Source organism: Salvelinus sp. IW2-2015, linkage group LG1, assembly GCF_002910315.2.
Source record: "Salvelinus sp. IW2-2015 linkage group LG1, ASM291031v2, whole genome shotgun sequence".
In the NCBI taxonomy this organism is placed as follows: Eukaryota; Metazoa; Chordata; class Actinopteri; order Salmoniformes; family Salmonidae; genus Salvelinus; species Salvelinus sp. IW2-2015.
The window spans coordinates 20,935,174-20,955,430 of record NC_036838.1 but is presented as its reverse complement, the minus strand read 5'-3'; the positions used below and the strand labels follow the sequence as shown (position 1 = coordinate 20,955,430).

Here is a 20,257-nt window from a genome sequence, read left to right as displayed (position 1 = left end):
GGATGTGATGTGTATCGTTGAAGTGTGCTGTCTAGCTATGGCCAACAACACTTCCCTACCTATTCCTAACTATTTCTAAAGCCCTAGCGATTTAGCTGTGACAAATGTTAAACCTGTTGATCAAGTTTGAATTAGTGTATCCGTACAGTGTCTTTCACTCCCAAAACTTCTCAATATCACAAGTGGTAAAGACGACAAAACCGAGCTCCTTCCCCAGAAAGTCTCCCTCAAATCCAGCCAGGAGCTCATAATATGAGTCAAAGTTACACAGAATCCACAAGCCTCTTCTGCAGACGCAGAGAAGATTCCCGGGGCTAGGGAGGGCCGCAATAAGCCGCGCCTAGGGAGGGCCGCAGTAAGTAAAGCGGCGAGGATAAGGTAAAGGACAATGCTTCCCGTGGAAAAGAACAAGGGAGAAAAGAAAGAGAAAAACAAAGGGAGATTAGACTGTGGGTTTATCCCAGTTACTGGTGGGATTACGTGATGTGCCACTTTCATTGGTGCACAAGCAGACCCACACACCAATGGGGTTAAGGAGCTCAGTTGGCCCGAGTCTCTGTTATTGGGGTGTAATGACTTTAGAGGATGTCATGTGATAAAGAATAAAGCCGGGCCCGGTCTTCAAGCTGTTTCTGCTGGACTCAATGGACTGCCTCTCTTTTCCCCAGACCCCTCCCTCACACTCAGTGTACAGCACCTGTCCTTTATAGCTACTTCATACTCCCTTTTTTCCCCCTCTTCTACCTGTACTTTACCACTCTCCACGCTATTTTTGTTTTGTTCAAACTTCAATCCTCCGTTCTCCTTCCCCTCCTACTTCTATCCTCCAACAGTCTCTTCTGCTTCCCCTCCTCCTCTTACCGTTCCTTATCATTTCCTTCCTCCTTCAACTCTCCCTTCTGCTTCCCCTCCTCCTTCAACTCTCCCTCCTCCAACAGTCCCTTCTGCTTCCCCTCCTCCTTCTATAGTCTCTTCTCTCCTCTTTTTCTCCCTAGCCCCTATGTATACAGCATTCCTCCCCAGTCTTGCTCTCCCTCTACTCCCAGTCGTCCTCTTGTTCCCTCTCCCAGGCTAGCTGATGGAGGGGAGTGATAAGGCGGTCCACTTCAGATACGCTGCATGGCCCCTCTGGGATAAGACCTTTATCTCTGTGTGTGTGTGTGTGTGCGTGAGGATGGGGAGTGAGATAATTAATGGCTGAGGGTCAAGAATCCCCAGTAAACTACACACTGGAGAAAGTGGACCGAGTTTGACAAACGTTTTGCAAATTCAACCCAGAAATGTCGGCATGCTGAAAAAAACGATGAAAAACACTGTTGATAAAATGTTGATTCAACATACCTTTGCTTCGTGAGTTCTCCAGTTGTGGTTCTCTCTCCATCTTCTCTCTCTCTCTCCCTCCCATCTTCTCTCCCTCCCATCTGTCGTCCCATTGGAGGATGAGCTGGGTTCTAATTCAATTACCCAGTAGCCAGTTCCAGTTGTTCATTAAGACAATTGAATCAAAGCCTATTCTATTAGCCCAGCCACAGTGATGTCAGCAAGCTGCGCCGATTGCAAAGCCACACACCGCAATTAGACTCATTGTCAGCTAGGCTGGACTAGGCCTGTGGTGCCAAACCACTGGGCGCACACTGGTTGAATGAATGTTGTTTCCACGTCATTTCAATGAAATTACGTTGATCCAACGTGGAATAGACGTTGAATTGACATCTGTGACAAGTGGGACGTCTTTCAGAGAGAGAGAGAAACACAGACAGACAGTGTAACTTCAGGATAATTTCATGCATGTTCACAGACCATTGTGATATAGCTTTATTTCTATAACTCTATAACTTTCTGCGAAGAAAACCATTCTGAAATCTATAGCCATCACTATGAGACCATCATTGGGAATGGTCATGGAAAGCATACTGCGAAACCAAACGTATTCGATGGGCATTACTCTGTTTACATCCCCGTTCCGCATTCACTCACCCGGCTCAGTTAATTGCATGAATGGAAATCAATAGTGTCATAGAATTCAAAACGTGCCATGTCATTTTCAGACTTCGCACCTTCCAGCGGTCTCGTCGAATCAAAAGATAGCTGCATGTTTTCCAACGGAAACACACCTCCTGTTATTCCAAAGTCTTTGACAGGAATAACGTGGAAAAGTAAGAGAGGCAGCGGTATGGGGGAGAGAAGAAAGGAGGGAAGATCATAGGACTGGAGGGAGCAGAGGAGGAAAGTCATATTGAAAAGACCTTTATGGTGATGTTCTATGAGAAGTGTCTTCTTTTTTTTGGGGGGGGGGGGGTTCTTTGTCTGACAATGTTGTTGCTATCCCCAACACAACTTAAAAGTTTAAAGTGTTGCTATGTTTGTTTACGTTCAAGTGTTGCTATGTTAGTTAGTCCAATTGCAAAAATAATGTGCCATTTCTCTCTCTAACACACACCCATGACCCTCCCCATACTGTAGGCAATGCCAGATCCAATATCTTGTCAAATCACCCAAGATATTTCCTTAATTCCACCGTCTTAATTAAAACTGAAGGGTAGCAATAAAAGCAATAAGGCAGATAACATTCAAAGGGCTGTTTAATCGTGGTCGTTGTGAATAATGGGGTAGGGCAGAGGATATAAGACGTTTTATAGAGAGACTGGTATTTGTGGAGAAATGTCAGTGAGAAGGAGATGGGGGGGAAACCCAGTAACCTATTTAATATATATATTTAATATATATGTATGTAATATACAGACAACACATGTGGTGTACAAAAGGCTCATCTCTGGTGTATGAGGGAAATTGCATGCATGCACACGCGCCACCCAACACACACACAGATGAGATTGACAGTCCATCACAGTACTAGTTGGTACCAGGAGCTGTGAGGAGTGATTTATTGATCTACCGTTTGACTCCCAGTCTGCAGTACTGTTGTTCTGGTGCTCTGGAATTGATCACACATAGTAGCAGAGAGAACAAGTCTGATTCCAGCAACAAACATCTATAGAGGTTGAACTCAAACGCATGCTAGAGGTGAAATGTGTGTCCGTGTATCCATTAGCCGGTAATAACCGACTTTTGTAATAAAAAAAATAAAAATAAAAATCCGATAAAATTGTAGTAGGACAATTGTCCTGGAGGGGGGGGGAAATCCCATTGCGAAATAATGCGTTTTAGCCTATTCATTGATTGAAATACCAGTCGATGTAGCTAGCGTCAGAGACGCTGCTACAGCTCACCAAACAGCTGTTTGTTGCTGCTGGAGTGAAACACGCGCTTTAACATTGCGCACATTCATTGCGCAAAAATTCTAATGGCAATTGCATGTAAAATAACAAAAAGCAATGGCAACAATTAAAAATAACTTGTTTCTTCTCAACTGGTAAATTGAAGCGCACTTCGCATTCGCCAATCAAGCGCATAGGCAACTTGGCAGGCTTCAGCGTGTCACACGCCACTTTACAATGAGCTGGTGACATGAGCTTGAAACGTTTTGCTACAAATGATGAGGAATATCTTACCTCGTTTCAAACTAGTCTAGACAAAATCTAACCAAGCCTGCAGGCAATTATTTTATAAAGACTTCCATATGCCATTGGAACAAGTAACATTTTTCTCTCATATTCTATTGGTTTTCAAATCAAGTTTCTTTCATTGTCCAGTAGCCAGAGGCACAATCCTAGTCACATTAGCCACCCATGCTAGTTGTTGCATATTTAGATATCCCCTCTTTTTAAATTTCTAACGTGAAACCGATCACATGGCGTTTTCCCACTAATTTCATTATGGAACGAACATTTGCGCGTAGCCTACTGCTTTGTAGATTGACATAGGCTAGTGATTCTGTTGTTCGTTACTCGTCTTGTTGGCTGTGGAAAAGTAAACGTGGACAGTTATTCTAACATAGGTGCGTGTGGGTTTCAAGTTTGTGGAAGCTATTTACACCATACAAATTCACCTTTATAATAAAGCATTCCATTATTCCATTCGTATATTTATGTAAAATACCCTACTATTCCTAATGTGATGATTAGATTGAATAGTCATAATTTAGGCTAATAATATATTTTATATGACTGGAGACACTACCAGAATACGACAAAAAAATACACGGTAACCTACTTTGGGCCTACGAAAAGGGGAGACAAATACAATATGACCTAGAGGGAAAAAAAACAAATTTCGCTAATGATCCTCTGGTCAAATCATGCTTTCTGGTGTAGTAGCTTATTTTTGAATTATTTTATTTATTTATGTATAAACAGGAGAAAGCTATTTAGGCTATATAATTTTGGCAATTTAATTCAATTTACTTCAGGGAAAGCTTCCCCTAGCCTTATGGACGCGCAGCCTGTGTCCTCACATCTTCAAATTGCTCATCAGAATTCAGTAAGAATAACGCACGCCATTGCATCCGAGTTGCATGTCCCTGTTAAGATGAATTACCATAAACAAAATGTGATTTCTGGCATTCTGAGCACCGTGGTTGGACGCCCTAATCAGGTTGTGCAACCAATGCATATGGATCCGGTAAATTTAAATGTCCAGTAAATTAAAATGCTTCCGGTGAAATGTCTGGCCCACATTTTTATACCGGAAACCCTAGTGTGTGTGTGTGTAGTTGTGAATTTGAGTGGAAACGCAGACACATACACACAAACACACGCAATTCTTCCAGACAATGGGTATGTGGAGTGAGATTTCAGCAATGGTGTGTGAGTGTGTGTTGGATGTTGCAGTATTGTATAGGGCTGTCAGCTGTACCTAGTTGAGCCTCTCTGCAGGGTGACCCTAAGGGTTATCTTCAAGGTTCCACCACACCTTGCTTTGCCGCTAGCGCACTGCTTGTAACCATGGTAACGGTGAAAATGGACAATATGAGGCTGCAAGACACACACACAGACACACACGCAGGTATTGTAGGTAGTGGCACTAGTATACTCTTGGGGATAAAGCCATAGGGATTGAGAGGGTTGGGGACCTGTGATTGATTGAGGGAAAAAATAGGATATATTAAAGGAATAAGAAGGGGTAGAAAACAGATGAAAAGGAGAGAAAGCAAGTAGTTCTCACAATCGATCCTAGAGGTGTGTCATTCCAACACTCACACAATGGTGTCAGGTTATCCAGGGGTGAAAGTCAATTTAAAAAAAAACCTGTTACGGTACCTCCTATGTGTGCACGCTTTTTTTAAATGGGCCTAATTGTAAAGACATGACATTTAACTGTAAACATGTATTACCGTTTAGTGTGGCATGAACACAACCAGTCCTGATGTCTTCAAACAAATCACTTCAAAAAGTAGGCTACCTGCACCCGTTCGTCCACTCCAAAGTAATTCCAGCATCTGAAACAGTGCGCTGTGCACCTGCCATTTGATGAATGGAAAGAGACGTCTATTAAAACACCAACAAGTGTTATGTCATTCGGTGATAGTCATTAGGCACATTTGTAGCCTCACTTGATTGATGGGTCCACTGCTGTCTGTCTTGGCCACAGCCAATCATCTCTGCTTTGGCAAAAATATTGTACATCGATCCACACCGCAGTTTGGAGCGTCGACTATACCACCGGTTTTCAAGTCCATTTGCACATTTTTTCATGCTGCCGACAGGCAGTAATGATAAATGATGGTGTAATAGCCTAAATCTTTGCAATCTTTGTTTTAATTATTGTGATATGCTCATGTTGTACCGGCGTACCACTATTTCTTTCTGACTGTAGTCCGTACCGGGCATTCTTTCACCCCCGAGTTTATCCGATACCCATATCATTAGGTCATTTACCTTACCAATTGAACATAACTATGCAAGGCTTGAAATGAAAACTGGTGCTCCAGAATAATCACCGTCCTACATCCTACATCTGCATTATAAAATATGACTTTTTCTTAGCTACTAACTAATCTTCCATAAATCTTAAACTAATCCCACCCCCCCCCCCACACACAGTCTCCCTTGGTATCTCCATGGAGTCGGCTTAAGGACGCCAGCTGTTTAATGAAACCATGAGCACCGTGCAATCAAGCCGAGCATTGTGGGTAGGAGGCACCCCGAGTGTGGGGCATTAACGTCAGGAGGTGCAGCGCGACAAAGAGCCATCTTCAATCTCATTTTGTCAGGATTGGAAGGATTTATTTGAGCCCCGAAGGATGTGCCAGTGCAATTTCAAAATAAATCAAGATAATACACTACAGATGACAAATCAAGATAATACACTCCAAAACAAGGACATGGAGAAAGGGAGAGAAGGCATGCGGGTAGGTATAGTGGTAGGTAGTGCTCGATTGAGTCCGAGTGGAGTTGGGCCCAGTTGGATTAGTTTAGACTAGAAAATGGAGGGTGATTTAAAGTGATGGGGGAAGATGGATGTGCTGCTCTCCTTCTCCTCCCCCGCGTCTTCCTTCTCTTCTTTGGTTTCTTGTTCTTTCTCAACCGTGGTTTATCAGCAGGGTCTGTGGACAAGGCACAGCAAGTGACCGTCAGTCATTCATAGACATGGGCAAAGACACAAATGCAAAATCACAAAGACGGTATCATACTCACAATCTCACAATGTACTTACACGCTCATTCAAACTGTAAGAAATTGGTAGTCCTCCCCTCCTCCCTTACACACTCCCTCAAAACAGGAGGATGCTACATAGGTGTTCCGCCAAGACTCCAAAAGAAAACAAAAGCTCTCTAGCTCACCACACAGACTGTGAGTAATGACTACATCCACACACACAAACACTACAACCGCTAGCCATAAAATACAGGTGGATGAATGCTGATCGCCGTTCACTGTGAGTAAAGTAACACTCCCTATACTTTGAATGCATTTAGGTAGGTAAAGGTAGGTAAACGTTTGCGCAAAATCAAAAAAAGATGCATCAACGGCATTTACCCTCTACTACACCATTGCATATGAGCTACTGTATACTCACCCTATCCACAATAAACCCCTAAACCCTACCCCCATGTACTTCTGAAATAAATATTATAAGCAATATGGTGAAAATGACAATTCCACCTTGCCCATCAAAGGTGGGAGTTATAGCCTTATTGCTAGTACCTATCCAATCCTTTTTTAGACTTATCTGATAATAGGTACAGTCACAGGCTGATAGCCAATAGCGCACGCAGTCACACACACACACACACACTCTTCACGGACTCACTGGCTTTTCTCTCGGAAAAACTAAAATAATAGAAAGGAAAATCAATATCTGTCTTCTCTCGTCTGCACTGACAACAGATTCTCTGAGTCAGTCAGAGCCAGCAAACCATCCAGCCAGTCATTTACAGTGGGCTCCAAAATCACTGGCACCCCTGACTGGCAATGCACATACAATACTTAAGAAAATATAAACAATATCATTGTAGAGAAACTCAAAATACCAACATGTGAGAAATACTGTACTTTATTAATGTTTCAATGGAACCAACCAAAACCATACAATTATTTAATACCAAATAAATGTCACCAAAATCAAGGTTTCATAATTATTGGCACTCCTCATTTAGTACTTCGTGCAACCGCCTCTTGCATGGATAACAGCATGGAGTCTTTTCCTGTAATGTTTGATGAGGTTAAGGAAGACATTTGGAGGGATTTTGGACCATTCGTCTATGGAGATCCTTTCAAGATCCTTCACATTCTTGGGTTTGAGCTTATCAACTCCCCTCTTCAACTCAGCCCACAGGTTTTCGATTGGATTGATGTCCGGCGACTGAGATGGCCATGGCAGAACATTGATTTTGATGTCACAGAACCATTTCTGTGTGGATCTTGAGGTATGTTTTGGGTCCTTGTCTTGTCCACCTACGGCAAAGTCCCAGCCTTCTGGCAGAGGCAACCAGATTGTCAGCCAAAATTGCCTGATACTTGGTGGAATTCATTATGCCATCAATCTTAACCAGTGCCCCATGACCTCTGGAATTAAAACAGCCCTAAAACATCATTGACCAACCACCATATTTAACCGTGGGTATGAGGTGCCTCTCCTTGTATGCATCTCTGTTTCGACGCCAAACATGCCGATGCTGTATCTAACCAAAACGTTACATTTTGGTCTAATCTAACCTTCCAGTCATATTTTAAATTACATTTGGCAAACTCCAAGTGCTTGCGTTTGTGTCTTGGGGCCAGAAAGGGCTTTCTTCTGGCAACCCTTCCAAAGAACCTGTGGTTGTGGAGGTGGCGTCTGATGGTGCTTTTTGAAACCTGGTGACCCCAAGACGCCACCAAGGCCTGGAATTCTTTCACAGTGATTCTTGTGGATTTTGTTGCTTCTCTCACCATCCTCCTCCCTACCCTGGTGGGTAAAATGCATTTGCGTCCTCTACCCGTGAGGTTTACAACTGTTCCATATCTTTTGAATTTTTTCCATAATTGCCCTGACAGTGCTCAGTGGTATATTCAATCATTTGTGGATCTTCTTGTAGCCATTACCAGATTTATGAAGCTCTACGACCATCTGTCTCTTTTGAACTGCCAGTTCTTTTGATTTCTTCATGATGTTGGATGACAAAGGGATACTGCATGCGTGTTACCTCATTTTTATACCCTAGTGAAACAGGAAGTGATGTCTCAATATAGTTCCTTAAATAAGTGGAATTTAATTCCTGGTTTAATTTTGGTAGATGTTATCTGCAATAATCTTTAAGGGTGCTATTCATTGTGATACCTTGATTTGGAGGACGTTGATTTGGAATTAAATCAATAAATGATTTTGATGGGTTCCATTGAAACATTAATAAAGTACAGTATTTCACACATGTTGGTATTTTGAGTTTCTCTTTATAATTATATTTTTAAGTATTGTTTGTGCATTGCCAGTCAGAGGTGCCAGTAATTTTGGAGCCCACTGTATTAATTCAGTCAGTCAATTAGCCAATCTGCCAGATAGTCAGTCAGTCACATACTCATTCAGGAAATAGTCAGTCATTTAGTGAATCAGATAGTAAGTCCATTATACACTTGTAATCAGTTAGTAAATCAGATACTACGCAAGTTACATATTCAGTCAGTTACCATTAGTAAGTCATCAATTAAATCCAAATGGTAGAAGTTACCAGTCCTGAATAACATGTTAAGATAAAAACATTCACAGTGCTTTGAACCACAACAGTTGGTTACAGTACTGTGGGAAGAGAGAGAAAGAGACCATCAGGCCTTTCACACAAGTAAAGGTGACCTTGGCTGCAGTCAAAATGACTGGAGACAGTGATGATGATGACAGATGAAAAGGAGACACCACACATGCCATTGGCTGAAGCATGTGTGTGTAAAAGCCAATTTACTCTTGATCTGAAAATGTGGTCGGAGGCACCGTATGGAGGGTGTGACGCAATTGGGGGCCAAATTGAGCTCCTTACCGCATCGCCGTGCGCCTCCCAAATTTTGGAACAATGCGGAGGGCTCCGCATTGACATGATTGGTTGACGGTAGGTGGGGGTGTGAGGTCCAGTAAAAATACAGATTCACTTCCTTGACAACAGCTCTGCTCAGTGAAGTGCAAGAAGTATAAATGCCCTGACTTCTGCAGTGGCCGTATCGTAGTAAATGCTCCACAGCCACTGCAGACGTCGGATTAACCATGCATAGGGTTGTTGTGGTGACCGTATTACCGCCACACCGGTGGTCACGACTCAAGAAGGCAGTCAAATTCCACGTTACCGTTTAGTCACGGTAATTAGGCTTCTCCAAGCTCTGATGTTGCTGGTGTTCATTAGTAGCCTACCAAACTTGCTAACTGCCCGGTACTCCGCACTCTATTGTCCCTCTAATCACTCTGACATCAACACAAATGTAATTGAAAATCTAATCAAACACTTCATGAGAGCCCATGAGCTCAAGTTGCACAAGATTTCTATAGGCTATGTAATTGCGTGAGAAAACAGAGTGATGGCCTCTATTAAAAAAAGGAAGATCCCATCACTTTCTATACGCTAGGCTTACTATATTTATTGTCAACTTTCATATTTTTTATTTCACCTTTATTTAACCAGGTGGGTGGGCCTGTTGATTCTCATTTAGAACTGCGATCTGGCCAAGATAAAGCACAGCAGTGGAACAAAAACAACACAGAGTTACACATGGGAATAAACAAACGTACAGTCAATAACACAATAGAAAATCTGTATACAGTGTGTGCAAATGAAGTAAGGAGGTATAATGAAGTAGCGGCGAAATAATTACAATTTAGCAATTAACACCGGAGTGATAGATGTGCAGATGAGGATGTGCAAGTAGAAATACTGGTGTGCAAAAGAGTAGGGAAAAAATTATATATATACACTGCTCAAAAAAATAAAGGGAACACTTAAACAACACAATGTAACTCCAAGTCAATCACACTTCTGTGAAATCAAACTGTCCACTTAGGAAGCAACACTGATTGACAATAAATTTCACATGCTGTTGTGCAAATGGAATAGACAAAAGGTGGAAATTATAGGCAATTAGCAAGACACCCCCAATAAAGGAGTGATTCTGCAGGTGGTGACCACAGACCACTTCTCAGTTCCTATGCTTCCTGGCTGATGTTTTGGTCACTTTTGAATGCTGGCGGTGCTRTCACTCTAGTGGTAGCATGAGACGGAGTCTACAACCCACACAAGTGGCTCAGGTAGTGCAGCTCATCCAGGATGGCACATCAATGCGAGCTGTGGCAAGAAGGTTTGCTGTGTCTGTCAGCGTAGTGTCCAGAGCATGGAGGCGCTACCAGGAGACATGCCAGTACATCAGGAGACGTGGAGGAGGCCATAGGAGGGCAACAACCCAGCAGCAGGACCGCTACCTCCGCCTTTGTGCAAGGAGGAGCACTGCCAGAGCCCTGCAAAATGACCTCCAGCAGGCCACAAATGTGCATTTGGAGGCCACGGAAGGAATGTTGTTTGGCATTGAAGCTCGTTTGGAGGTTTGTTAACACAGTGTCCAAAGAAGGGCCAGATGTATACAGAATGGTGTCATCTGCGTAGAGGTGGATCAGAGAATCACCAGCAGCAAGAGCGACATAATTGATATTTACAGAGAAAAGAGTCTGCCCGAGAATTGAACCCTGTGGCACCCCCATAAAGACTGCCAGAGGTACGGACAACAGGCCCTCTGATTTGACACACTGAACTCTATCTGAGAAGTAGTTAGTGAACCAGGTGAGGCATTGACAGACAGAGTCGAAAGCCTTGGCCAGGTTAATGAAGATGGCTGCACAGTACTGTTTTTTATCGATGGTGGTTATGATATCATTTAGGACCTTGAGCGTGGCTGAGGTGCACCCGTGACCAGCTCGGAAACCGGATTGCATAGCGGAGAAGGTACGGTGGGATTCGAGATGATAGGTGATCTGTTTGTTCACTCGGCTTTCGAAGACTTTAGAAAGGCAGGGCAGGATGGATATAGGTCTGTAACAGTTTGGGTCTAGAGTGTCTTCCCCTTTGAAGAGGGGGATGACCGCGGCCGCTTTCCAATCTTTGGGAATCTCAGACGACACGAAAGAGAGGTTGAACATACTAGTAATAGGGTTTGCGACAATGGCAGAGGATAATTTTAGGAAATTATCCGCCAAATATTTTAAGCAAATATTCAAATAAAATCCAACTTTATTTGTCACCTGCGCCGAATACGACGTGTAGACCTTACCGTGAAATGCTTAATTACAAGCCCTTAACCAACAGTGCAGTTCAAGAAAGAGTTAAGAAAATATTTACCAAATAAACTAAAGTAAAAAATTATAAAAAGTAACACATTACAATAAAAAGGCTATATACAGGGGGTACCGGTACCGAGTCAATGTGCGGGGGTACAGGTTAGTCAACGTAACTCATGTAGGTAGGGGTGAAGCGACTATGCATAGATAATTAACAGCGAGTAGCTGGGGGTCAATGTAATAGTCCGGTGGCCATTTGATTAATTGTTCAACATTCTTATGCCTTGGGGGTAGAAGCTGTTAAGGAGCCAATTGGACCTAGAATTGGCGCTCCGGTACCGCTTGCCGCGCGGTAGCAGAGAAAACAGTCTATGACTTGGGTGACTGGAGTCTTTGACAATTTTAGGGCTTTCCTCTGACACCGCCTAGTATATAGGTCCTGGATGGCAGGAAGCTTGGCCCCAGTGATGTGAAGTTGCTTATCTTTACAACAGGACATTGGCCTACCTGGTTGGCATGAAAATGAACCACAGGAAAAGCCTCCTCCATTCAATATTTAAGTGCAGTGTATTTTTTCCCTAGCCCGTTTTGAGACAGGTGGATGACAATGGTCCATTCGAAATCAAAACTAATTTCACACATATTATTTTGTATATGTGAAGACAAGATGAAATCAAGAATAGTCTGATGGGTGACAATATTAGTCTATCACTTGTGAATTATATATTATCACTTGTATTATATATTACCACTTGTGAATGATGCCCAGCTTAGGGCAAGAAACATTGCCTTTTTTGTGTGTGACTTTTCTAATCATAGTCGCACACCTCATGTACACCTCATTGATCACTTGCGTCACTTCCTGTTGAATCTGCAGACGTGTTGCTGTGCGTTTTGTTGCTGTGCGTTTTGCTGCCAACTTTACTTTGCTAGCTGACAACTTTACGTTTTTTTGTTTTGTTTTTGTTTTTAATTACCGTTTATATTTTTAGTTTTTTTTCCATCGCAACTTTTTTCCCTCATTCAACTTTTTCACTCCGGACGCTTTATCTGGACATGGTTCGTCAACACCTTCAACAGCCGAAGCTAAGTAGTAACATTAACATGATGTCTTCTAATTGCAGTCGCTGTACTCATAATATACAGGAGAACGATCGCCTTACGGCAAGGGAAAATGCTGCTACAAGCCCAGCTTCAGACGCAATCGTTAGGCAAGGGTAATTTCAGTGTAGGAAAGGAAGAAACAGCGTCTGTGCCACCAGTAAGTACAGATAGTAACGTTAGTATAAATCCCCCCGCACAGTCCCCGCAGCCGGACAACTTTCTCATGGCTTCTGGAGGGAAATGCTGTTGGAATGCTCAACCGGTGTCGCTCATTCAGCCGACAGAAACTTTCAACCGTTTCCCCATTATGTAGCGAGTCGGAGTCTGAGTCTGAGTCTTCTCTTGTCTCTACTCCTCCCGTTACGGGGTCTGAGACGCCGAAGGCTCCCACCATTAGCTCTGACAAATTGAAAACCCTAGTCATTGGCGACTCCATTACCCGCAGTATTAGACTTAAAGCGAATCACCCAGCGATCATACACTGTTTACCAGGGGCAGGGCTACCGACGTTAAGGCTAATCTAAAGATGGTGCTGGCTAAAGCTAAATCTGGCGAGTGTAGAGAGTATAGAGATATTGTTATCCACGTCGGCACCAACGATGTTAGGATGAAACAGTCAGAGGTCACCAAGTGCAACATAGCTTCAGCGTGTAAATCAGCTAGAAAGATGTGTCGGCATCGAGTAATTGTCTCTGGCCCCCTCCCAGTTAGGGGAGTGACGAGCTCTACAGCAGAGTCTCAGCACTCAATCGCTGGTTGAAAACTGTTTTCTGCCCCTCCCAAAAGATAGAATTTGTAGATAATTGGCCTCTTTCTGGGACTCACCCACCAAACGGGACCAAGCCTGACCTGCTGAGGAGTACGGACTCCATCCTAGCTGGAGGGGTGCTCTCATCTTATCTACCAACATAGACAGGGCTCTAACTCCTCTAGCCCCACAATGAAATAGGGTGCAGGCCAGGCAGCAGGCTGTTAGCCAACCTGCCAGCTTAGTGGAGTCTGCCAATAGCACAGTCAGTGTAGTCAGCTCAGCCATACCCATTGAGACTGTGTCTGTGCCTCGACCTAGGTTGGGCAAAACTAAACATGGCGGTGTTCGCCTTAGCAATCTTATTAGGATAAAGACCTCCTCCATTCCTGCCATCATTGAAAGAGATCGTGATACCTCACATCTCAAAATAGGGTTACTTAATGTTAGATCCCTCACTTCAAAGGCAGTCATAGTCAATGAACTAATCACTGATCATAATCTTGATGTGATTGGCCTGACTGAAACATGGCTTAAGCCTGATGAATTTACTGTGTTAAATGAGCCTCACCTCCTGGTTACACTAGTGACCAATCCCCCGTGCATCCCGCAAAGGCGGAGTGTGCTAACATTTACGATAGCAAATTTCAATTTATTAAAAAAAAAAATGGCGTTTTCGTCTTTTGAGCTCCTAGTCATGAAATCTATGCAGCCTACTCAATCACTTTTTATAGCTACTGTTTACAGGCCTCCTGGCATATACAGCGTTCCTCTCTGAGTCCTGAATTCCTATCAGACCTTGTAGTCATAGCAGATCATATTCTAATTTTTGGTGATTTTAATATTCACAGGAGAAAGTCCACAGACCCCTCAAAAGTCTTTCGGACATTATCGACTCAGTGGGTTTTGTCCAACATGTCTCTGGACCTACTCACTCCACAGTCATACTCTGGACCTAGTTTGTCCCATGGAATAAAAGTTGTAGATCTTAATGTTTTCCACATAATCCTGGACTATCGACCACCATTTTATTACGTTTGCAATCGCAACAAATAATCTCCTCAGACCCCAACCAAGGAGCATCAAAATCGTGCTATAAATTCTCAGACAACACAAAATTCCTTGATGCCCTTCCAGACTCCTTCTGCCTACCCAAGGACGTCAGAGGACAAAAATCAGTTAACCACCTAACTGAGGAACTCAATTTAACCTTGCGCAATACCCTAGATGCAGTTGCACCCCTAAAAACGAAAAACATTTGTCATAAGAAACTAGCTCCCTGGTATACAGAAAATACCCGAGCTTTTAAGCAAGCTTCCAGGAAATTGGAACGGAAATGCCACAACCAAACTGGAAGTCTTCCGACTAGCTTGGAAAGACAGTACCGTGCAGTACCGAAGAGCCTCACTGCTGTACGCTCATCCTACTTTTCCAACTTAATCGAGGAAAATAAGAACAATCCAAAATTTCTTTTTGATACTGTTGCGAAACTAACTAAAAGCAGCATTCCCCAGAGAGGATGGCTTTCACTTCAGCAGTAATAAATTCATGAACTTCTTTGAGGAAAAGATCATGACCATTAGAAAGCAAATTACGGACTCCTCTTTGAATCTGCGTATCCTCCAGGGCTTAGCTGTCCTGGATCTGCACAGCTCTGCGAGGGCCTGGGATCAAGGGAGACACTCAAGTGTTTTAGTACTATTACTCTTGACACAATGATGAAAATAATCATGGCCTCTAAACCTTCAAGCTGCATACTGGATCCTATTCCTACTAAACTGCTGAAGGAGCTGCTTCCTGTGCTTGGCCCTCCTATGTTGAACATAATAAACAGCTCTCTATCCACCGGATGTGTACCAAACTCACTAAAAGTGGCATGATAAAGCCTCTCTTGAAAAAGCCAAACCTTGACCCGGAAAATATAAAAACTATCGGCCTATATCGAATCTTCCATTCCTCTCAAAGATTTAGAAAAAGCTTGCACAGCAACTCACTGCCTTCTGAAGACAAATAATATACGAATGCTTCAGTCTGGTTTTTAGACCCCTCATAGCACTGAACTGCACTTGTGAAGGTGGTAAATGACCTTTTAATGGCGTCAGACCGAGGCTCTGCATCTGTCCTCGTGCTACTAGACCCTTAGTGCTGCCTTTGACACCATCGATCACCACATTCTTTTGGAGAGACTGGAAACCCAAATTGGTCTACACGGACAAGTTCTGCCTGTTTAGATCTTACCTGTCGGAAAGATATCAGTTTGTCTCTGTGAATGGTCTGTCCTCTGACAAATCAACTGTACATTTCGGTGTTCCTCAGTTCGTTTTAGGACCACTATTGTTTTCACTATATATTTTACTCTTGGGGATGTTATTCGAAAACTATATGTTAACCTTTCACTGCTATGCGGATGACACACAGCTGTACATTCAATGAAACATGGTGAAGCCCCAAATTTGCCCTCTCGCTAGAAAGCCTGTTTCAAGACATAAGGAATGGATGGCTGAAAACTTTCTACTTTTAAACTCGGACAAAACAGAGATGCTTGTTCTAGGTCCCAAGAAACAAAGAGATCTTCTGTTAAATCCTTGACAATTCATCTTGATGGTTGTAAAGTCGTCTCAAATAAAACTGTGAAGGACTCGGCGTTACTCTTGACCCTGATCTCTCTTTTTGACGAACATATCAAGACTGTTTCAAGGACAGCTTTTTTCCATCTACGTAAACATTTGCAAAATCAGAAATTTTCTGTCCAAAATGATGCAGAAAAATTAATCCATGCATTTGTTACTTCTAGTAGACTACTGCAATGCTTACTTTCCGGCTACCCGGATAAAGCACTAAATAAACTTCAGTTAGTGCAAATACGGCTGCTAGAATCCTGAACTAGAACCAAGAAATTTGATCATATTACTCCAGTGCTAGCTTCCCTACACTGGCTTCCTGTTAAGGCAAGGGCTGATTTCAAGGTTTTACTGTTAACTATAAAGCGTTACATGGGCTTGCTCCTACCTATCTTTCCGAGTTGGTCCTGCCGTTCATACCAATACGTACGCTACGGTCACAAGACGCAGGCTCCCTAATTGTCCCTAGAATTTCTAAGCAAACAGCGGGAGGCAGGGCTTTCTCCTATAGATCTCCATTTTTATGGAACAGTCTGCCTACCCATGTGAAGACGCAGACTCGGTCTCAACTTTAAGTCTTTACTGAAGACTTATCTCTTCAGTAGGTCATATTGATTGAGTGTAGCCTGGCCCAGGAGGTGAAGGTGAACGGAAAGGCTCTGAGCAACGAACCGCCCTTGCTGTCTCTGCCAGGCCGGTTCCCCTCTCTCCACTGGGATTCTCTCCTCAACCCTGTTACAGGGGCTAGTCACTGGCTTGCTGGTGCTCTTTCATGCCGTCCCTAGGAGGGGTGCGTCACTTGAGTGGGTTGAGTTACTGACGTGATCTTCCTGTCTGGGTTGGCGCCCCCCCTTGGTTGTGCTGTGGTGGAGACCTTTGTGGGCTATACTCGGCCTTGTCTCAGGATTGTAAGTTGGTGGTCGAGGATTTCCCTCTAGTGGTCGGGGGCTGTGCTTTGGCAAAGTGGGTGGGTTATATCCTTCCTATTTGGCCCTGTCCGGGGGTTCTTCGGATGGGGCCACAGTGTCTCCTGACCGCTCCTGTCTCAGCCTCCATATTTATGCTGCAGTAGTTGTGTCGGGGCTAGGGTCAGTTGTTACCTGGAGTACTTCTCCTGTCTTATCCAGTGTCCTGTGTGAATTTAAGTATGCTCTCTCTAATTCTCTCGTTCTCTTTCTCTCTGAGAACCTGAGCCCTAGGACTAACGTCAGGACTACCGGGCATGATGACACCTTGCTGTCCCCAGTCCGCCTGGCCTTGCTGCTATTCCAGTTTCAACTGTTCTGCCTGTGGTTACGGAACCCCTACCTGTCCCAGACCTGCTGTTTTCAACTCTTAATGATCGGCTATGAAAAGCCAACTGAGATTTATTCCTGATTATTATTTGACCATGCTTGTCATTTATAACATTTTGAAAATCTTGGCTCTCTCTAATTTTTCCCTTCTCTTCTTCTTTCTCTCGGAGGACCTGAGCCCTAGACCATACGTCGGGACTACCGGCCTGTGTGACTCCTTGCTGTCCCCAGTCCGCCTGGCCTTGCTGCTATTCCAGTTTCAACTGTTCTGCCTGCGTTATGGACCCCTACCTGTCCCAGACCTGCTGTTTTCAACTCTTAATGATCGGCTATGAAAAGCCAACTGAAAATTATTTCATGATTATTATTTGACCATGCTTTGTCACTATGAACATTTTTGAACATCTTGGCATAGTTTCTTATATCTCCACCCGGCACAGCCAGAAGAGACTGGCCACCCCTCATAGCCTGGTTCCTTCTCTAGGTTTCTTCCTAGGTTTTGGCCTTTCTAGGGAGTTTTTCCTAGCCACCGTGCTTCTACACCTGCATTACTAGCTGTTTGGGTTTATAGGCTGGGTGTCTGTACAGCACTTCGAGATATTAGCTGATGTACGAAGGGCTATATAAAATAAAATTGATTGATTGATTGATGTAGCCTAGCCCATAGGCCTATATGTTTTGATAAGGTTTGTATCACAACTAAAGTGACCAACTAACTTCTTAAAATTAAGCACTTTAAATCAGCTTTACAAGGGATGTGGAGCCTAATTGACATACATAAGCAGCACGTGAGTTTCAAGTTTGGGGAAGATCATTTTCACCATAAAAATACACCTTTACATGCATAATCGCATTTGCGGTCACTTTTGATAATGGTGTTTTTTCTCCTAATGGAACATTTGTTCTCATAGCATACTGCCGTGTGCGCATTGCTGCACTTATAATGTTAATAAATAGCCTAATAGTTTTTAAACATTTTAAGCTTTTTTCAAACGTTCTGTTGCATCAGCCTCATTGTGTAAAAATGTTTTTGTTGTTGATGCTAGTGGTTGTATTAATTTGTGATCTATCGCATCCCACAACTATCCCAGACTGTCACACAGAATAGGTCAACTTTTGTAAATGGGGATAGTAGATTGACATATGAACAGCAAAAGCACTAGCCTAAGGGCTACTTATCTTGTTGGCTGACGAAAAGTAAATGTGGACAGTTCTTCCAATATCTTCAATATGCACCTCGGAATTGAAAAAGGACGCTCGCAGTTGCGTCCCCGATGTGTCTGTCTTCACTTGTAGCCTGTGAGTGCTGTGTGAGTGGAGAGCTGTGTGAGTGAGATGAGGTGCTTCGGAGCAGGCAGCACTCAGTGAGAAGGGCTGCAAAAAGCATGGGTATTTTTAGGGTGCACTACGGCCACACAAAGGGGATGCTGCCGGGAAACTCGAGGCATTATCAAGTGCTTCTCAAATTGTGAATGAGAGACTGATGACGTGTGTACAGCCTGCTCAAAAAAACAAAGCAGAGCTCATGCCTTTCAAGCTACTTTTTTCAAATCATAAATTAGTCGCATCATGCAGCCTTACAATGTATTGAAAATCAAAACATACAGCCCAGTGTTTGTAGAACAACTAAAGTTATATTAATAACTCTAAATTAAGCATATTGGAGTACCTATTTCCTTGTTAACCGCTCAACACAGAATAGCCGCATGTGGGCACTCCCTCAAATCGTTTGAAGCAAATATCCTTTCTATTTCATTCAGATTTGTTCAATTGTATTCTTAATATAAAATAATACCACGGAATTCTAAGCAAATATATTCTGCTAAATGAGCTAGTGTAGCCTACACCCATATGGTATAGCCAGATCAGGACTTAACATAAGGACAACTTAGAGCAGGGGTGTCAAAGTCAAATGGACGGAGGGCCAAATAAAAAATTTAGCTACAAGCCGAGGGCCGGACTGTTCGAATGTTCATTGAAAATTTTTTAAATGACGCATATAGTCTAGTGAACCTAATTGAACCTACTGAAAACCTAACAAATATATTCCAATATGATCAGATAAATAAAGCAATATTTTCTTATGGCTCTGTCAGTAATCTTTAATTTTCAACAGACACAAAAGACAAATTTCCTTTATATAAAAATCCCCATAACATGAACATTAAATGAAAGAAACCGGTATTCAAGGGCAGCCGGCGTAAACCAAATCAGTAAGCTCTATTTGTCTATTTTATATTTTCTAGAGGACCAAAAGGTGGGCTAAATTTACTTCAAAGAAAAAACAATAATAGGCAATTTTCTATCATCCACTCAACTGAAACATATTTTTAAAAAAATATAATTGGATTGAATAACATAAAATAAAGTGCAAAATCTATTAATTACAAAACAACACTTTGTTTAAGGAGAAGTAAACATGCAGTGAAAACAAATATTAAACTTTAACTTTTAAACTTGAACTGAGTAAAACTCTAAATATGTGATTGCACAGTAATGTTCACTTGTTTGAGGTTGAGGGTGATACTTGGTGTGTCCCATCTTTTCACAAGTTCATCAATGTTCGGGGTAAGGCTCTGAGCTGAGGAAATCCTCAGAATTGAGTGAAGGTGTTCAGCAGTAAGTCGACTTCTGTGTGATGTTTTGTTCAGGTTCATCAAAGAAAACAGTTGTTCACACAGGTATGTGCTGCCAAACATAGACAACGTTTGAGCAGCCTGGATCGCAGAGCTGGGGCATTGTGTCGGGGAGGAAACGGGCGAACTCCGCAGCACCCACTCCGCCGATATTTTGCCCTCGTGATCATGGCATTGGAGGTCAATCAACTCATTTGAGGTTTGGTGGTGAGCTTTCCACGTCAACAG

At 42.9% G+C, this 20,257-nt stretch overlaps 1 protein-coding gene across 2 annotated transcripts in view; it reads right to left on the bottom strand.

Moving 5' to 3' along the window:
• Window positions 1-6,100: 6,100 nt before the first annotated feature.
• The window catches only part of chchd6b (coiled-coil-helix-coiled-coil-helix domain containing 6b), a 59,991-nt gene continuing 45,834 nt past the window's right edge, over window positions 6,101-20,257 (bottom strand). For both annotated transcript variants that reach the window (XM_023985450.2, XM_023985441.2), the window contains one exon: window positions 6,101-6,445. In XM_023985450.2, coding sequence (XP_023841218.1) covers window positions 6,422-6,445 — 24 coding nt within the window. In that variant the 3' untranslated portion in view covers window positions 6,101-6,421. The remainder of the gene's footprint in view (window positions 6,446-20,257) is intronic.